General features: G+C 42.3%; 1 protein-coding gene across 1 annotated transcript in view; it reads left to right on the top strand.

The window, feature by feature from the left end:
- Positions 1 to 708: 708 nt before the first annotated feature.
- Positions 709 to 20,798, top strand: part of DIEXF (digestive organ expansion factor homolog (zebrafish)) — a 26,888-nt gene continuing 6,798 nt past the window's right edge. The window contains exons 1-11 of the mRNA XM_006834041.1: positions 709 to 815; positions 2,105 to 2,144; positions 2,884 to 3,130; positions 5,817 to 5,990; positions 6,768 to 6,856; positions 9,775 to 10,185; positions 11,936 to 12,155; positions 13,836 to 14,038; positions 15,118 to 15,300; positions 15,418 to 15,530; positions 16,622 to 16,867. Coding sequence (XP_006834104.1) covers positions 709 to 815; positions 2,105 to 2,144; positions 2,884 to 3,130; positions 5,817 to 5,990; positions 6,768 to 6,856; positions 9,775 to 10,185; positions 11,936 to 12,155; positions 13,836 to 14,038; positions 15,118 to 15,300; positions 15,418 to 15,530; positions 16,622 to 16,867 — 2,033 coding nt within the window. The remainder of the gene's footprint in view (positions 816 to 2,104; positions 2,145 to 2,883; positions 3,131 to 5,816; positions 5,991 to 6,767; positions 6,857 to 9,774; positions 10,186 to 11,935; positions 12,156 to 13,835; positions 14,039 to 15,117; positions 15,301 to 15,417; positions 15,531 to 16,621; positions 16,868 to 20,798) is intronic.

Below are 20,798 nucleotides of genomic sequence, written 5' to 3'. Positions count from 1 at the left end.
GAGGTAGAGCCTAGTGAGTAAAAGTCTGTGGTCGCATTAAATAAGCTTGGGTTTCCACTTGCTCCCTTGCTAGCTAGTGTGTAACATTTTCTAAACATCAGCTTCCTCACTTATAATATTGGGACATATTTGTGTACCGTTGTGACAATGAAGTGACAGATACCAGGAATCCATAAATATTGGTTGGTATTTTATTATTGTTGTTGTTGTTATGTGCCGACTTTTAGTGACCCTTTTAAGATTTCCAAGGAGAGAGGGTGGTGGGTTTGAACCGCATACCTTGCAGTCCAATACTTATCCTACAGCACCACATCAAGATTCCATTTAAAAATTATTATTACTATATCATACGACGTCTTCGCACTCAATTATATTCGTTACTACACACTGACGCAGACTAAATCCCACGATGAAATGAAGCACAGGAAGTCCTCTGTTCATTCACCTTGCCTAGGAAGCCTGAAGCCCGGCCATCAAAGAAAACACCTTGAGAACGCGCCTGTACTTTCAAGCAGCCTCGGCAGGGGGCAGAATCGGGACCAGGAAGTTCTAACGCCTGACGTAAAGTGCGACGTGAAGTGGAACTGCTTTATGGCACTCGGCGTCCGCCGTAAAGCGCCAGCGGCGACCCCACGTGGGTGTGTTGAAGAAACATTTTCCTGGTGAAAAACGCTACGGTTGGAGGTGGGGAAAGCTGACGTTTTGGCTATGGGCAAACGCGGGAACCGAAGACAGAGCCAGCTGCTCAACACCCTAACTAAAAAGCAGAAGAAGCATCTTCGGGATTTCGGCGAGGAGCATCCCTTCTATGACAGGTATGGAGCGGGGCAGCTGAGCCCTGGACTGCCTGAGTCGGCCCAGAGTTTCCCAGTTTGGGGTCCGCCGGCCTCCCAAGTGATGGTGACGGCTGTTCCTACCTATGCCCACGTTTTCCCCGCGCCTGCGGTGCTGAGTTAGACCCCGTGGGGTCTCGAGTGAGGAGGATTCTGGTGATACCCCGCCGGGAGGTTCTGCACGATTCTTTCTAGGTCTTCATGTTAGACGACACGCCTACTATCGTGTGCACTAAGTCTTGTAAGGTCGGAGATCTCCTAAGGTTGTTACTGTTTTTTTGTTTGTTTGTTTTTTTTTAAAGTCCGTGCTTGAATCTAACAGACTTGGATTTTCTATTCCTTTCTTTCTAGTCTGTAGCGTTTTCTAAACATTAGCTTTCTGACTTAAAATATCGGGATATATTTGTGTACCGTTGTGACGAAGAAGGCACTTATAAATATTGGTTGGTTTTTAATTATTGTTGTTAAGTGCCGATTCACAGTGACCCGGGTAATAGGTTTCCAAGGAGAGGCTGGTGGGTTTGAACCGCCCACCTTGCGTTTAGCAGTCCAGTGCTTATTCTACAGCGCCACACCAGGACTCAATATAAAAATTATTACTGTATCAAATAACGTCATTTTAGGAACCCTGGTGGTGCCGTGGGCTAAGTGTTGGGCTGCTAATCTCAAGATCGGCGGTTCGAACCCACCAAACGTTGAACGGGATGAAGATGTGACATTTTGCCCCTATAAAGATTCACAGTCTCGGAAAGGACCAGTTTTGTTCTGCCCTGTAGGGTCACTATGAGTCAAATTGACTCATTGAAAATTGGTTTTGAGTTCAGCAACGTTTTGATCTGTCTGATTATAATGAGAACACAGACCTGTCTGTCTAGTGCCTCCTGTGCAGTCAGTAATTGTAGGTTCCTTTGTAAATAGTCCAGTCTTCCCCAGAATCTAAGTCTTCATTCCACCATTCTGTTGATGGGATATTCTGATTAAGAGATTTACTCGAAAAAAGTTTTATTTATTAAATGGTGTCATTCTTTTAGATGAGATTCAGTTATTGAGTGATTCTAGTTAACTATCATGACCCTTTTGTTTCATGTGTCAGTTATCACCCATTGGTCAAGGGTGTATGTAATTTTCACATGACTACAATTATGTGTCATGACTGTTATATATAATGGCATATTCGGCCTTTTTCACTTAAAGTTGTCATTAGACTTTTCCTCTAGTAACCACATAGTAGTTATTAGAGTTTAACAGGTTGTTTTTTTTTTCCTTTCCAGGGTTTCAAGAAAGGAAGCAAAACCACAGATTTGTCAACTGGTAATACATTATATTAACATCTTTATAATAAGGGGTTCTGGGTTGTCACTTTTAAGACTGTATATAATAAAATTTGACCATATTGCCATTCTCTACAGTTTTGGTGTAAGCAGTTATGTTAGTAGTATTGATTAGTTAACGAATATTGATGCCTAGGAAAATGTCATGCTGATAGCTAACAGAGGCCAATAGTTTAAAACGGTTCTAAGTTTGAAGCTACCCAATTATTAGAGCCAGATAACGAGGCTTCCCAGAGGGCTTCTAAGGGGGAGTTCTTATATGCTTGGCATAAAATGAGCTACAAATAGAGTACAAAATGAGCAACAAACCTACCCTATTACAACAAACTCAAAGAAACTACATTCTTTTGTTGTATTAGAATTTCTCTTGTTTGCTCCTTTAAATTTGGACCATGTCCTATGTCTAGGACAAAGATTATATTTCATTAAGACCTAAAGTTCAATCTTAAAAAGTCGTTGTACTTCCCACGTGGGGTATTAACCTTTTCAAAATGATACAAGCTTTTAGAATTATAGTTAAATTCGCTATTTTAAATAAATTTCATGCAGGACCTGATTAAATAGATAGGATTGCATGATATTTGTAGGAAACGGAATTTTTAGATGGAAAGTTGGAACCTTTACACATTGGCTTAATGATAGACATAAGGTACCAAACAGTAAGAACAATAAAGTTGGGTTGTTGTTTTTTCCCACCACAATTCCCATTTTCCTTTTAGTCACAGAATTCGGATAATTCCTCTTCTGAAAGTGAAGCAGAGAGTGAACCAGAACAGGTTTCTGGGTACCATAAGCTGCTTGCTACATTAAAGAATGTTTCTGAAGAAGAAGAGGACGATGAGGAGGAGGAGGAAGAAGAGGAAGAAGCAATTGTAGATGAAGATGAAGAGATGAGTGATGAAGATGATGATGGTGATGTCAGTGTGGAAGCAGAGACAGCAGCAGCATCTGCTGACATGCAGGAAAGTAGGTGGCTTTGGTGTGGACCCTGGGTCCTGTGCCCTGTACTGTGTGAGTTGGCTGAGAGCACAGGAATACATACCCAAGATTCTTAACTTTACTGGATTCATTGATGGCTTTAAGAATCTATTGCAAACATTTTCACCAGGAAAATGCAAAAAATTTTTTGCTTACGATTTCAGTGACTTCGATGATCCTAAAGTCTCTCCGATACAGAGCCAGGAGAGCATTTTCATATCTTTGTGACAGTCTCACCTTATTTATGAGATTAACGTTACTCCCTCAGGAAGACCACGTTTAATGTAAGATAAAAATAAAAAATCTTTTCTAACAGCTGATTTGTAGGGAACAATTAGTTACGTATAAGGTGTTGATGAAATGCAGAGTGCCAGGATAAATTAGGAAAGGCTCAGGGATTTAAAGCCCAAAGGATAATTAATATAAATAAAATACACCCATTTTAAGAGTGTTGAGAAGTGCATCCATCCATGTTGTTATTGTGGTTGTATGTTGTCAAACCCATTCTGTTATATAGCAAAATGTGATGCTCTGGGTAATGCACTGGGCTGACAGGTCAGTTTGAACCGCAAGGTCAATGTTTTAAGCTCACTAGTTGCTCCTCGGAAACCCTATACAGGGTAGCTATGTGTCAGTACCGACTTGATGGCACTTAACAACAAATGTTGTTGTTGTTGTTGTTGTTAAGTGCCATCGAGTAAATTCTGACCTGTAGCGACCCTGTATAGGGTTTCCAAGGCGCAGCTGGTGAGCTTGAACTGCCGCCTTGCAGTTCAAACGGCTTTGCAGTTTGCAGCATTAACCCACAGCGCCACCCCAGGACTCCTAACAACAGATAGGAACGAGTAAATCATCCCATCAGGTTTCTATATGCTAACAGGCCACCAGGTCTTTTCTCCCTGACACCAGCTACTGGGTTCGAAATGCAACTTTCCATTTGCTGCTGAGTGCTTTACTATTGCACCACCAGGATTCTTTGCATTCATGTAAATGTCACTAATACCAAGATACAGAGCATTTTGATTAGTTCCAAAAAGCTCCTTCCTGTCCCATTGAAGTCACTTGCCTACCCCTGGCATCAGGCAATCACTAAAGATTAGTTTTGCCTGTTCTTGAATTGAATATGAATGAAACCTTATAATATGTACTCTTTTCCATCTGGCTTCTCTTACTCATTATGTTTTGTGAACTATCCGTGTTGTTATATATACTAGCAGTTCATTCCTTTTCATTGCTGGAGTTGTATTCCTCTGTCTGAGTATAAATAAGTGACTTTTACAACTCTTACTGTCTTCATACTTATTTTCCTTAAAGCCTTGTAATTTTGATGTTTGTTGGGTTGTCGATGCTTTAGGGGTTTTTGTACATCTCTTAATTTTTTTTTTTAACTGATCAGTTTTACTCAGATAAAAATTCATTGCCTCAGACTTAGGGTTGTTTTTTTTTGTTTGTTTGTTTGCTTGCTTGTTTGTTTTTTTTTTGGGGGGGGGAATTAAAAAAAATATGAGTAGTTTTCTTTTTTAAATTATGAAAGTAATTTATTTGCTATAGTAAAGCGCTTTTGAGTTGATCCCAACTCATAGTGACCCAGTATAGGGTTTCTGAGTAGCAATTCATGGGTTTGAACCACTGACCTTATGTTTAGAAGTCCAGTTCTGATCTTATAGTGTCACACTGGGAGTCTGTGGCACTGTAGGATTAATACTAGACTTCAAACCACAAGGTCGGCAGTTCAGACTCAAACACCTGCTCCTCAGAAGCCCTATACTGGGCCGCTATGAATTGGAACTGACTTGACGGCACTTAGCAACAACAACAGCATGTTATATGTTTATATGTATGTGTATAATTGTTGTTATGTGTGGTGGAGTCATTCCGACTGATAGCAACCCTGTACAGGGTTTCCGAGGCTGTAAATCTTTACGGGAACAGAAAGCCTCATCTTTCTCTCGCGGAACAGCTGATAGTTTCGAACTGCTGACCTTAAGGTTTACAGCCCAATTCATGACCACTATGCTACCAGAGCTCCTTATGTTTATAATAGTAATAGTCTCTGTAAATTTCTGTAACTTTTTTTTTCTTTAATAATAAACCACAGATCTTTTGTCCATGCTTATTACTGTGGATTCACATTAGCTTCTGAAGTACAGAGTATTCAACTGTAAATATGTAGTAATTTATTTTGTTAGTAATCTTTGGATAGACATTTTGTATTCCCAGCTATTTGTTGTCATAATCAGTTCTGCTTTGAACATCCTTACATATATATCTTCAGTGCTATCCTAGAATTGTTGTTACATGCCATCGAGTCAATTCCAAGCCATAGCAACCCTGTGTAGGGTTTCCAAGGAACGTCTGGTGAGCTTGAACCACTGACCATGCAATTAAAGCGACTTTGCAGTCTGATGCATTAGCCCACAGCTTCAGGCCAAGACTCCCAGGATAGGTTTCTAGAATTTGACCTAGGCCCAAGGACCAGGGTTAATTTTTAAATCTTTATGACTGCTACCTGTTTTTTTTTTTTTTTAAAAAAAACATTAAATACAAATAGCATAAAACACACCTACCTGATGAATATCACTGTTGGTATAGACTAAGGAATTCAGTTTTATATGTCAACAGAAATACAATTACATTTATGAATAGTTTTACAAAATGTTTCTCAAATTTGCAGATCTGACCTTATGTACTGATTCTCAAGAAAAAGATGGGGAAGGTCCACCTGGCACATCGAAACAAGAAAGCCCTGAGGAGTTCACAGATGCAAAACATGAGTCACTGTTCAGCCTGGAAACGAATTTTCTTGAAGAGGAAAGTGATGGCAACTGTTCTCTGAACGTGACACAAGGTCGGAGCACAGCATGTGGTGTTTAAGTTCACCAGGTGCTTAGAATTCCAATGCACATTACGTCTCCTGCTATTAAAATGGGCAGCACTAAAAGGTAGTTCAGCAGCTTTATCTAGAACTGGGAGAAGAGGCTTCTCAAAGCCCCAGCCCCCAGTGGTTGGGAAATATGTTTAGGAGAACAACTGAAGAGTAATAGTGGGGAAGGCCATACCCCAGGCCATAATTGGGTTAGGGAGGAGATTTCTGCTTTTCTCCCCAAAGGAAGTAAGTTTTATGAATACTTCTGGTCTTCTCTGTACCCTTCATTTTTGTGAGGTCCAAACCTACCCAAAACCAAGCCCACTAATACTGAGTGGACTCAACCTTATAGCATCTTATAGAGCAAAGTAGAACTGCCCCATAGGGTTTCCAAGGTCAGAAGTCTTTATGGAAGCCCCTTGCTACATCTATCTTCCTCAGCAGCTGGTGGGTTCAAACTGCCCCGACCTTTTGCTTAGCATCCCAGTGCTCTAACTGTTGTACCACCGGGGCTCCTTTTGTGAGACCCAGGAGTGGGTAATCTTATTGTGTCTGTTACCAGGGAGAACCTCAAACTACAAAAACCTGTACCCTGTCTCCCGCAGCCTTTTAGCCATGCCTATACCCAAATGGCAGTCATTTGGGATGAGAGAAAGGATGAGCCCTCATCGTGAAGAACAGCAAGTCATTTACTAGGGAAGAACAAAAACCCCTTGCCATTTGCTCTCAGTCTTCTGACATTCTTTATTTCTATATTAGATCCATTTCTCCAACATGTGAACAAAGAACTGAAAGAAAAAGAAATTCAGGCACTTGCCACAAATCCCAAAACTACCCATCAACTGAAAGTAAGTACTGCTTGGTCATCACAGTCACAAACAGAAAAGAAATCTAAATAAAACAGTGGTCTCCCCAGATGTGTGGCATAAACACCAAGGGCAGGGCACAGGAAGGCTGGGAGAGCCTAGTGGGGCACAGGTGTAGCACTGGGAAGCAGGAGTGGGGAGCCAAACGATAGGGGTGGGTATGAGTGGTGTTGGAGACAGGTACACCAGGGTTTAGACTGATTTTTGTAGTGGGTCTTCACGTGACCTAAGACAAGTTAATATCCCTTTCAAATCTTCACTATCTCCCTATTAAAGGGGCAGTAAAGCCTACCCCTGAGTCCTGGTGGGGTGCTGTAGGATAAGCACTAGACTGCAAGGTCGGTTTGAACTACCCGGTTGGCAGTTCAAACTCAACCAGCCACTCCTCGGAAATCCTATACAGGGGCGCTGTGATTGAAACTGACTCAACAGAACTTAACAACAATGTCTATTTCCAAATAGTTTACTGACTGATAACAAGGTAAATTTTAAGAACAACAATAGCTGCTGTTCATTTGTTTAATATGCCTGAGATAGATTCACAACTAAATTATTCAGCTATGGGCTAGTTTTTGCTGCTTTGTTCCTACCACTGAGACTATTACTGTCATTCTTTTTTAAATTAAAATTTATGTGACAGTAATTACAGATTCGTATGCAGGTGTAAGAAATCACACTGAAGACATCTCTTGTACCCTTTCCCTAGTTTTCCTCGATGGCAACCTCTTGCCAGACTGTAGTGCAATGTTACAAGCAGGAATTGTCAATGGTATAATCTGCTATTTTACTCAGAGTTCTCCAGTTTTACCCTCCTTAATTGTGTGTCTTTGTGTATCCAGTTCTGTACAGTTTTATCGTATGTATAGGTTCCTGTATCCACCACCACAGTCAAGCTTCCAGCACCTTAAGGGTCCCTCCTGTTGCTCTTTTATAACTACACACATTTTTCCTCATTTTTGTTTTTCCAAAACTATAATATAACTGGAATCCTAAAGTTTGTAACTTTTTTTTTTTCTTTTAAATCTTATTGTGAATCAAGTGAAGGTTTACAGGGTGATTATCAGTTTTACATTCAGCAAATCAAACATCGTTTCATTGCAATAATTACCAGTTTCCTCTGTGGCACCATCAGTTAACAGTATTTACCTCTATTTCCTGTTTTTGTTGTTGTTTGATGTATACATGCAGAAAAAAAAAATTTATTCATTTTAATGTCCAAAGGGAACGTTTTGTAAGCCAGCCTCCTGCATGCAGGCACACAGTGTTTCTCAAGTCTGTGGGCCTTGAGTCCTCAACTGCTCTCTTGCTCTCTCTGTGTCTCCCTCTCTCTATGCCATCGCCTCTGCCACTATCTCTGCTGTCTTCCCTTTTCTGGTTAGGATCTCATGCTCTTCCCCTGATGGTCCTAGGGTCCTGTGTTCCTGAATTAAAAGAGTAACACATCTTTTACAATTAGAACTGTGACAATTGCAATTAGTCCTGATGACAGTTACTCAACGAATGATTCATAAAATCCTGTCACCCGCATCCCCCATCCCCTTTCACCAGATGCATCTGGAAAGGAGGAAAACCCTACCCCCCTCATTCAGAAATTAAGCACACTCACAAAACCTTGTAAGCCTTTATAGCCCCCCATTTTTGATAGCCAATGTTTAAGTTGCACATCCCTATCAACCCAGTGTACTGAGAAGACAAGCTTGATCCTTGACAATGAAGAATCCTTCCATTTCAGTTGGAATTTTGCACAATTGCTTCCATAAGTAAAGGTCCAGTTCATCAAATTGTAGCAATTTATGCTTGCTCACAGTATCAAAATTCTTTATCTTCATTTGGTTTGAGTTCTGGTCAGTTAGCCATCCAAGCTAGGTCAAATAGGTACTATCTGCAAGTTTTGGAGTTGTCACATGCCTCCCCACACTTCAGACCAGCTGGCTGCTTAACTCTGAATGTTAGCCCCCTTTGGCTAGGTCAGTGTCCATAGGCTCAGGAATTCACACGTCTCCCTAAACTAAAGACCAGCCAGCGCTTCCTTTTCTCTTTTTCAAGGTCAGTGGGTGTCACTGGCACACGGCCAAATTCAGCCCATGTCTTCACAGTATGTAATCTTTTAAGATTGGCATTTTTTCATCCAGCATAGTCCCCTGGAGTTTCATCCAACTTGTGTGTGTCAGTAGTTCATTCCTTTTTATTGTTGAGGTCATTCCATTTTTAGATCAATTTTACCACAACACAAAAATTCCCAAACTAGGATCCTGAACTCGTGCTCCTTAGGATTTTCATTTATTTGCTTCATTCCAAAAAAATTTGGAAAACTCTACGTTAAACTGGATGAAACTATGTTTTGGTATAACACTTGTCATATAACTTTTAGTATTTTAATGTACATTGTGAGTCTCCCTGAGGGAGGGTAAGTCTTGTACTTACCAAAGTTGTTTAACCATGAAGCTCTTTTTTCCATAGAATGAAACTTGACTCTTCCCAGACCTTATTTCATAAAGATTTGGAAAACATAGATACAGTGGAAAGAGCTTAGATTTGAAGCCAGAAACCTTGGGCTCCAGCCCTCAGTACTGTTCCCTCTTATGTGAAGTTTGTTTGGGTCATGTAATCTGTCTGAACCTCAGTTATCCTAACCTTTAATACAAGCTGTACAATATGTACCTTGCAGGATTGTTGAGAGCATTAAATAAGATAATCTGTCTCAAGAGTTCTGGTGTGAACTGCTAACTGTAAGGTTGGCAGTTGGAAACCATAAGCAGAGTCGCTATGAGTCAGGACTGACCTGACAGCACTTAACAACAATAACCTATATCGTGAAAATTCTTGGTAAATTAAATAGTACATGAATGTAAAATGCTTTTATTCATTTCTAATGTAGAAATGATTTTTCTCTCCCCTAGTGGCCCACTTTGGGCCAGCTCATTTTTTCGTCGAAATTCCAGAAGTTGGAAACATTTAAGCCACCAAAGGACATTGACTTAAAGTCACTTCATCTTCAGAAGCCTCTGGAATCCACCTGGACCAAGACCAACAGCCAGTTTTTATCTGGCCCCCGCAAATCAAGTGCCCCCTTCACCCCCCTCCAGAAAGAGCTCTTCTTAATTATGAATTCTTACCGAGACCTGTTCTACCCAGAAAGGACTGCCCTGAAGAATGGTGAAGAGATCCGCCATGTGTACTGCCTACATGCCATGAATCACACCCTCAAAGCCAATGCCCGGGTACTTGGCAACAATAGTAGACGCCGAAGCCAGAAACTTGGGGTGGGTGATGATGATGACTTCAGGGATCAAGGGCTTACAAGGCCCAAGGTGAGTGGCAGCAGGAGAACCTCGCCCTCCAGAAAGTGGCTACAAGACACTGCTTGTAGGTGCTGGATGAATAACAGATAACTCAGGTGTTTCCATGAATGGCTGGAAGAATGAAAGCCTGTGGATGGGCACACTGGATGGGCCATGTGGTATCTGCTGTGTGGCTAACTGCAGGCTTGTATGAAGGAGGTATCTCCATGATACGCTCCTTAAAGACTTAAAAAAAACAACACATATGTATATATAAAGGAGTTCTGGTAACGGACTGTGAACCTTAAGGTCAGCAGTTCAAAACTACCAGCTGTTCCATGGGAGAAAGATGAGGCTTTCTGCTCCTGTAAAAAGTTACAGCCTTGGAAACCCTGTACAGCGTTGCTCTGAGTTGGAACCGACTCCACAGCACATTACCAACCAACCAACCAACATGTATAAATACTACATTCTAAATGTCTTTATGACTGTCTGAGCTGAGAGGATCTAATGAGCCTGCCATTCAGTCTCTAAATGTTACACCTGTGCACAGAAACCCACATTGGTAGAGGGTCTTACTAAAGGGACTTAGGGGAGAGTAGCAGAGATGGGACTAGAGCCAAGGATTCTCTTCACTAAACATTATAAATGTTCAAATCTTTAAAAACTAAAAGTCCTGCATTCCAGTGTGTAACTAGTGCTGTTTAAAGTGATGCTTAAATTTATTGATGCTCATAAGCCTAAGCTTCAGTGGATTTAGGGCTTTGATAGGAAATACCTTTAAATTCTGCCAACACTCTTCATGGTGTGGCACTGTGGGTTAATGCACCAGACTGCAAAGCTGTTTGCTCTGCAAGGTCGGCGGTTCAAGCTCACCAGCTGCTCCTCGAAAACCCTATACAGGTTCACTATGGGTCAGAACCGACTCGACAGCACTTCACAACAACACTCTTCATGATTCTTGGTGTGGTGCTATATCTCACAGATCAGCACTGGTCTGTGAGAACAAGGTTGGTGGTTCAAAATCACCAGCTGCTCCTTGGAAACCCTATACATGGTAGCTATGAGTCGGAACTGACTCCATGGCACACCACCACCACCAGTCCTGGTATAGTGCTGTAGGATTAGCACTGGACTGCTAACCACAAGGTCGGTAGTTCAAACCCACTAGCTGCTCCTCGGAAACCCTGTACTTGGTCACTGTGAGTCAGAACTGACTCAGTGGCAAACAACAACAATTTCTCTACTTAATATATAAAATTCATTTATTTACCTATATATTCAGATTTATTTGTTCAGTGGATCTTATGGGTAAAATTAAGTTCTGTGGGGAATACAGTGTTATGTACGGTCAAGTTGTTTGTAACTCATAATGATGTATAGGGTTTCAAGGAGTGGCTGGTGGGTTTGAACGGCAGGCCGTATGGTTAACAGTCTAGTACTTATCCTACAATACCACACCAGGACACAGAAAGGAGTAGTGTTCCTTGTCCTCAAGGAGCTTCTGAGTTTCTGTCCTTGAGTTTTGCTGGTGGACACATCTGTGAAAAGCACTAGTTTATCCTAGAAGGTGGTTCCCAAATTCTCCTTGAGACATGCCTGCCCCTGAGCTGCATAATAGTACTGAGCACATCAAAAGTGTTCAGCTTCTAGTCCTGAGCCAGACCCTGTGCACAGAGATGATGTAGGCGGATCCCTGGCCGTGGCAGCCTGCAGCAGGCTCATATCTAGGCAGCTCTTCCCTGGCCCCCACCCAGGCTGCATGTTGCTTCCTCCCCAGGTGCTGATAGTGGTGCCTTTCCGGGAAGCTGCATTACGGGTGGTCCAGCTCTTCATTACCCTCTTAGAGGGTGACAGCAAGAAGAAAATCATTGTGAGCAACAAAAAGAGGTTTAAGGGAGAGTATGGATCTGATCCTGAGGAGAGACCACCCAACCTGAAGAGGCCTGAGGATTATGAAGCTGTGTTTGCTGGCAACATTGATGACCACTTCAGGATCGGTAATTCCTCCTAGTCTGAACTGAGAGGCTGTGGGGCTCCAAGGGCAAGGCACACACAGCTGTAATTAGGAATTCTTTTAGAGGGTCACTGACACAGCCTCCTGAGTAGAACCAGTGTGCATCTGCAGCATCTTGTCTGCCAGGGTTGAGTCTTAACTGTATACAAATTGACTCGATATAACCAAAACTGGTGGTCGTAGCATAGAGGAGGGGGAGGCTGCATAGACTGAGTATCTGCCTCCTGGTGGATTTCCCTCTTGCCTGCCGCATGCAGCACCTAGCCATGAACCACCGCCCTGCCTGACTCACTGACTCCCATCCAGCTCTTCACACTTGTACTTGCGTCTCACTCAGCTCCCATTTACTCAGTTAGTACCTCAATAGAGTAAGGTTTTTAGTAACATGTTCATTAGTCACATATATGCACATAATCAGTTCATGTTTATGGAGCACTCATTGTGTTTCGAGCATTGCTAAGAAGCTGGAGGTATAGAAATAAAATTATGGTTCTTAGTGTCAGTGAGCTCTGGTAGCATAGTGGTTACTAATCGGGCTGCAAACCTTAAGGTCAGCGGTTCGAAACTACCAGCTGCTTCGCGGGAGAAAGATCAGGCTTTCTACTCCCGTAAAGATTTACACCCTTGGAAACCCTGTACAGGGTCGCTATGGGTCGGAACCAAAGCCACCACGGCACATAACAACAGCAACAGTATGTGCATGTGAAAGTTGGACAATGAATAAGAAAGACTGTAGAAGAATTGATGCATTTGAAAACTATTTTTCTTATCCATGATGAGGATGCTTAGGGAAGGCTTCCTGGTAGAGGTGACACATGTAGTAAGTTGAAAACAGTAGGATTTGACCAGTGGCAGAGGGAGTGTTGAGAGTGGAGAAAATGTTTCCGACAGGAAGCTGTATGTTCAGAGTACCAGGGTGAATAAGCCTAGTATGACCTGAGAATCACACATATTTCAGCTTGGCTGGGGGGTAAGCTGCAGGTGGGGTAGGGGCAAGAGCTGATGTGTGTAGGCATCTAGCAAGCCGCTGATAAGAGTGTGGAGTTCAGGCAAGAGGTATGGGCTGGGATATAAATTTATATCATGGTGATATCAAAGTCATGGTTAGTGAGTACATTTACCAAAAGCTTAATGTAGACTGCGAGTAGAATTGGTGATGAATCCAGGGATTTGTGGAAGAAGAATTTGGTTCTAGAAAGATAGATTTAGGCCAGGTCAGTGATAGATGCAGAAGTGAGTGTTGAGGTCCTAAAAACCACCAGTAAGGAAAAGCATTTCAGTCTTCCGCTCATGCAGTCATGATAAGGAGCATCCAAGTGCCCTCTGAATTGGTAAGCAAGAACTGTTGGTGACCTTACCAAGAGTAATTTCTATAGTGTCCCAAGTATCAGAAGCCAGATTGCAGTGGATTTAAAAGTGGCTGGGGAATTTCAAAGTAGAGACAATTCTCCAAATAAATCTAGCAGTGAAGAAAAGGTAGAGTGGGGCCTAGAAGAGTCCATAGATGCAAGGGAGGGATGGTGATATTATTGCTACTGTTAATAGCAGCTTGAGCATGATTGTAAGGGCAAAGTAGAGGAGAGAAGCAGGCATGCTTTGGGAAAGTGAAACCTAATGGCTTGGTAGTGTCTAATGAACTGATGTGCTTGGCTGTTTTGTGCAGGAGTTTCAATACTTCAGAGGAGCATCCGGCTCTATGCCCCATTTTATTCCTCAGACATCCTCATTGCTTCTCCTCTGGGTTTGAGGACCATTATTGGTGGAGAAGGAGAGAAGAAGAGAGATTTTGACTTTTTGTCTTCTATTGAACTTCTCATCATTGATCAAGTTGACATTTACCTGATGCAGAACTGGGAGCATGTCCTGGTAATGCTGGTCATTCGTGATTAGCGGGACAAGATTCACATACAGGGTGGCAAGAAGCTCTGGTTTTAGAGGGTTAAGTCCAGATTAAAACTTAGTTTGCAAATAGTTATATCTTCAATTTGAAAAAAACCTTTGCTACCCTCTTCTGCTCACAGACTGGTCAATAATTAAGCCATACAAAGAGATAAAAACCTAGTCATTAGTTTCAAATCTCTAGAAAACGTTTCTTCCCATAAAGATCTCTTTATGCTATTCATCCACTTCGGTGTTCTTGCTGGATTGTTTCGTTAATTTAAAATCCCCAGCGTTAGAAAGGTGTCTTTACCTAATGTAATTCCTTATAACTTTATGCCCATTCTCCTTTGTTTGGTCATCAGTGAAGATGAGAAAACATTCTTAATGTGTGATCTTGTTTTTTCAGTAATTTTCACAGGAGGAAAATAGAGCTAAAATCGAAAAAAACATGCTGATGTAGATTTCATATTATTTAACTTGAGGAAAAGCAGGTATAAGGGTTCTGAGAACATGACTAGTATTTTGAGAATCAGCTCACTGAAGAACACCAGCTCTTTTCCATATCATTTCCCTTTATGTCCAAGTGTAGGACTAAGAGAGCCATAGAGAAATGTGGTGACATGTCAGAAGTTTCTGTTAAAGGAGTATTCCTGTAGGCACTGTTTTGATTGTTTTGTTTTAGGTCCAAGAGGTAGCCCATATTTGTTGGGGGTATATGTGGCACTGTGGTAATGTGTCAGGCTGCAAAGCCGTTTGCAGAGTTGGCGGTTCCGGCTCACCAGCTGCTCCTCAGAAACCCTATATTGGGTCACTGTGGGTCGGAACTGACCTGATGGCACTTAACAACAACAGCAACAACAATACTTGTTAGAGACAGTCAGCTGACCCTGGACAAGGAGTACTGCCCATGGTTGACTCACCTATCTGAGTCTTGGTTTTCTTATAATTTGGGAGATGATATGACATGCTCCATGGTGTTAAATGAGAGCTTATATAATGTTAACCTGTGCCTGGCGCATAAGTGTTCAAATCAGTACTAATGGTAGTGTTATTTCTCTTCAAAGCACTTGATGAATCACATGAACTTGCTGCCCCTGGACTCACATGGCGTGGACTTTTCTCGAGTGCGGATGTGGAACCTCAATAATTGGTCCAAGTACTATCGCCAGACGATGATGTTTGGGGCTTTGCAGAATGCTCAGATCAACTCAGTGTTCAACAAGTACTGTGCTAACTTGCAAGGCCAGGTAGGTTCTTTCCTCATTCTTTGCTTCCGGCTTTTTGCCGAGTGATAAAGCAGAAGACGGTGGCATGTAGTCAGGCTTGGGGATGGCATACCTCATGCTCTCATTGACTCCTGGCAGGTGGCTGTGAGGAGCATCTCGATGACAGGCTCCATCAGCCATGTCCTGGTGCAGCTCCCACATGTCTTCCAGAGGATGGAAGCTGAAAACCTAGCTTCAGTGATCGATGCCAGGTAATCCCCCCTCCCTAGCCCCATCAGATACCTGGGGGCTGAGGAGAGGCATTTGATTTGATCAGACAGATTTAGAGTAGGATTCCATGTTTGTTTTAATATCATTTACCAGTTGCTCGTGTGCTACCAAGGCGGTTGTGACTCATAGCGACCTTGGACAGGGTTTCTGAAGCTGTAAATTTTTACAGGAGCAGCCTCATATTTCTCCACTGCAGCGACTGGCAGATCCGAACTATTGACCTTGTGGTTAGCAGCCCAGCTCATAATGAGATAATTTGACAAAAAGAAATAAATGGTGACTTGACCTAAGTCTCATTTCTAGTTAGTAGTAGGTTGGACTGTAAATCAGGGCTCCTTCCCTGTGGCCTGTGGCATTTTAAAATCACATTGTTCAGTGAAACACAGTGTCCTATGTGAGCAACTTACTTGTAAGCCTCTAATTCAGCATCATGTTTCCCCCCTTTCTCTTTATTGTGCTTTGTTCGAGGACCCCATGGTAGTTAAATGGGCTTGACATGGTTATTGATACATGGTTGTTGTTGTGAAGTGCTGTTGAGTCGATTCTAACCCATAGCAACCCTGTTTAGGGTTTCTGAGGAGCAACTGGTAACCTTGAACCGCCGACCTAGCGGTTAAATGGCTTTGCAGTCTGGCGCATTAACCCACAGTGCCACACCAGGACTCAGTTGACTGACTGATGTGGCTATGTATTGTTGTTGGTACCATTGAGTCTATTCTGACTCATAGAGACCCTGCATAGGGATTTCCAAGAAGCAGCTGGTGGGTTTGAACTACTAAATGTGTGGTATGCACTCCAATGCTTATCGTACAGCACCATACCAGGACTTGTAGAATACTTCTCTGGAGAATACAATGGCATTACATCGATTTTTACAGTATATAATGGTAGCACTCATTTTTTAATGTGCTCATCAAGTTTGGTCAGTAAGTATGTCTGAGTTGAAGTAAGTCCTCTTAGCCTCTTTGATGAGAGGGAGGGAGATCATGCCCTTTCCAGGCTCACATGGTTCATGGTAACACTACACATTCAGCTCTAGACCATTGACTTTGCCATTTCCTCTCAACACCAGGTTTCATGTTTTCGTGAACAAGATTTTGCCACAGTATCGTGACGCAGTCATGTCTCACACGCTCATCTATGTCCCCTCCTACTTTGATTTTGTGCGTCTTCGAAATTACTTCAAGAAGGAAGAACTGAACTTCACTTACATCTGCGAGTACACTAAGAAGTCTGGTGTCTCCAGGGCCAGACAGTTCTTCCTTCAAGGAGAGAAGCAGTTTCTGCTCCTCACAGAGCGCTTCCATTTCTACAAAAGGTAAAAGAGCCAGATCTCAAGCCTCCTCATGGAGGGGAAAATGTAGTGCAAAGCATTTTCTCCATACAGAGTAGGCTTTGCAGTGGTGAAAGGTCCACCTTTGCCATTTGTGCAGAGAAGCCCACAGATTTGGGGGCTGGGTAGACTCTTCTTAGTTGGTAGGACATAGAAACTAGAGTGAGTGGAGTATACTCTGTGTAGAGATCTGGGTCTGTACTTGGGTTACTTCTTGTAGCTGTGGTTGCCTACTTCACACTACAAAAGGATATTAATGACTTGAACATCTCTGTTGTTGTTAAGTGCCATTGAGTCAACTCCTATCAGCCCTGTATAAGGTTTTCGAGGAGTGGCTGGTGAGTTTAAACTGCCGACCTTGCGGTTCAAATGGACCTTGTGGTCTAGTGCTTATCCGAACGTGCCACACCAGGACTCCTGACCCTTTCTAGAGAGAAACAAGTCAATGAGTACAGAAAGAGGAGGATGTGGACTATCTCAGGCTGTGTGGTCTGGTGACATTACTGCTGGGTGTCTGTGTTGAGAAAGTTGCAGGGTGTCTGAGGAGCTGCATGCATATTTATGTCGTCAACAAGGAAGACCACGATTAAGGTGCTTCTTGACATTTGCAGGAGACAAAAAGTGAAGTGTTAGGGTTGGCTGTTTACAGAAATCATTGTTGGCTCAGCATCACCACCATGTGAATCTGACAGAATAAATCCAGTTGCTCTTTTTATTTATTTGCTTACATTTTTTCATTTTTGTTGGAGTGTTAGTGTGTTGAACATTCTGCTGTTTTTTGGGTTAGTTGCAGTCTTTCATATCTCAAGTATTTTGTTGTTTTTACTAAATGTTCCTCTGGTGATGAATGGAAAAGCCTTTTCAAATCCTATCTTCAGAAAGATGAGTATTTCATTCTTTTCGCTTCTCCTTTCTCTATTCTCAGTGTTCAGTGCATTTAAATTTTAATGTCACTGTTTTATTAAATCCTAATGATGGAAGAAAGATGAGGCGTTCTGCTCCTGTAAAGAAATATCTGCAGCTTTGGAAACCTTAAGCAGGGTTGCTGTGAGTTGAAATCAACTCCATGGCCCACCACCACTACCAATCACATAGGAATCCTGATGTGGCACTGTAGGATAAGCACTAGACCACAAGGTCAGTTTAAACTGGAAGGTAGGCAGTTCAAACTCAGCACCCACTCGGAAACCCTATACAGGGGCCACCACAAGTCGGAACTGATTCAACAGTACTTAACAACAACAATAACAATCACATATAAAACCCACTGCTATCAATCAATTCTGACTCATAATGACCCTATGAGGGTTCTGAGGCTGGGAGCAGAAAGCATCCTCTGTCTCCCTCAGAGCTGCTAGTAGTTTTGAACCACTAGTCTTGTGGTCAGCAGCCCGATGTGTAATCCACATGCTGTAGGATAAGCACTGGACTGCTAACTACATGGTTAGCAGTTCAAAGCCACCAGCCACTCTTGGAAACCCTATACATGGTAGCTGGGAGTCAGAACCAACTCGATGGCATACTACCAACTACAACAAAACCCCATATACTAACATGGGGGGGGAGCATCAGAGGGTTCCAAAGAGATAAACTGGAACTCTACCAGGCTCTAAAGCATTTTAGATGCTGCACTTTGGCATTGCATTGCCTTTTCGTTTTTGATGACACTACATAGATATCTACTCCTTACCAGGATAGGGAGCGGGGAGGGAGCAGCAGAGCTGGACTGGCATGACCCCTTTAGGCATCCTGCTGACCTGTTAATGGAGAGCTGGGAATTGATGATGTTCATATTTCACCCAGGCTCCATTCTTGGCTACCCAGATAATGGCTGACCTATAAAAGATTGGTAAGAAGGCCTGCTGGTTGGCACTATTATTTGCTTTGTTCTAGTAGTTTGTTTTCATTCATATTGGAAAGTAGTGTTTTGGGGGAGTTGCCCTCACCAGGTCTTAAGAGCACTTAGTTTTCTCTCAGCTTGACAAATGAAAGCAAGCCTTTTAGATGAAGTGGACGGGGTTGGAAAGCTTCCCAGTGTGATTGTCTATAGTAAGTATGAATTAAGCTGGGATGAGGGCTGCTCTCAAAGATCTCAGCAGCTTTTCAAGGAAAAGGCTTGGCATCAAAGGAGCCCTTTCTCTTAACTCAGAGAGTAGTCTTCTGTCAGACTGTTCATTTGTTTTTATCAGACTATGTGTTCCCAAAGTCACTCGAAAGTCAAATCTTAGCATGTAACTTGCGCTTATGCCTTGGGCCAGGTTAATGGGTGTTTCATCTGTTGAAGATGAGTGGAAGTAAGGCGGTTCAGAACTCTGCAACAGCTAATTAGCTGAAGACTTGTGACCTTAGACATTTTTGCTTATGAATGCACCAAGGGGATGATGAATGTTTTGGTCGGCAGTGCCTTTGTGGTTTGATTTTTAATTTCACCTTGGGGAAAGAGTATGTAATTTAAATGATAATATCCCAGCTCTGAAATTTTGGTTTTTCTATATAGCCTCAGTGGCAGTAGGTAAATAGGTCCTGATGGTACTGTGGGCTAAGTGTCGGGATGCTAATTGCATGGGCTGTGATTCAAACCCAGCAGTTGCTACGAGAGAGAAAGATGAGGCTATCTGCTCCAGTAAAGATGTCCAATTTCAGAAACCCTTTAGGGTCACAGTGATCTGGAATCCACTTGATAACAGTGGGTTTGGCTTGGCATTTTGGGTGGTGGTGATGGTTATGTGCCGAGGAGTTGGTTCTGACTCATAGTGACCCTGCCTAATGTTTCTGAGGCTGTAGATTTTTATAGGAGCAGAAAGCTTCATGTTTCTCCCATGGAACAGCTGGTAGTTTCAAACTGCTGACCTTGAGATTAGCAGCGGACTTGTAACCACTACTCAGTAGTTAGTGTTAAAAACATTAGGACTTAACTGTGAGAGAAGAAAAATTTCAACCTGAAGATTTGTTTTCTTGTAGGGAGATGCAAGTAGTAGCATCTTAGTGTTGGATGGGTAATCATGGTTTGCCTCCAGAGGAATAGAGCTTTGTGATGTTCTTCCTACACAGCCTTGTCTGTTATTGTAATGACATCAATTGATATTGCTGTGCAACCACCATCCATAATTGTGGCCAAATTTCCCATCACCATAAACACTAAACAAAACCTCTCTCTCCTCCACCCTGTTCTTAAAATGTTAAAAACTGTGGTCTCTAAACATTGCTTATTCTTGTTTTATGTGAGATCATACCATACTTGTCCTTTTGTGATTGGCCTCTTTCACCAAGCATCAGGTTTTTTAAGGTTCAGCCATGTTGTAGCATGTTCTTTATGACTGAATGATAGTCATTGTATGTACACAGTACGTTTTGTCCATTCTTTCACTGATTTTTGGATGTTTAGGTTGATTTCACCTTTTTACCTTTTGGCTTCTGTGAATTGGGCTGCAATGAGCATAGGTGTACATGTACCTCTTCTCATTGCTGCTTTCAGGTCTCTTGGGTATATACCTAGGAGTGAGATTGCTGAATCATAAAGGAGAAACGTGAGGCTTTCTGCTCCTACGAAGATTTAAAGACTAAGAAACACTATACAGGGTCACTATGAGTCAGAATGGACTTGAAGGCCCTTAGCAACACCAGGTGGTGGTTGCATGTTTGAAGGGGGGATTTATGACCTTCAGAAAGGCTGCCCCAGTGTTTCTGGGTACCTCTTACCCCGACAGGAGAATCCCAGTTCTAAAGTAGTAGGTCCAGTCAGTTTAAGCGATACTAAGAATTCAGCCTTTCTCGTGAGTTGCGGTTACTCATTTATCCAGGTAGCAGACAAAATAGACATCTGGAATGGCCTAGACACCTGTGAGGGCCTAGATTTATTTATAGGGGTTCCAGGCCATTTGATAAGGTCTTGGATCATTTTATAAGAGTTTTTTTT

The sequence above is a fragment of the Chrysochloris asiatica genome, unplaced genomic scaffold (assembly GCF_000296735.1).
Source record: "Chrysochloris asiatica unplaced genomic scaffold, ChrAsi1.0 scaffold00009, whole genome shotgun sequence".
Classification (NCBI taxonomy): Eukaryota; Metazoa; Chordata; class Mammalia; order Afrosoricida; family Chrysochloridae; genus Chrysochloris; species Chrysochloris asiatica.
This window is presented reverse-complemented; position numbering and strand designations above follow the sequence as displayed.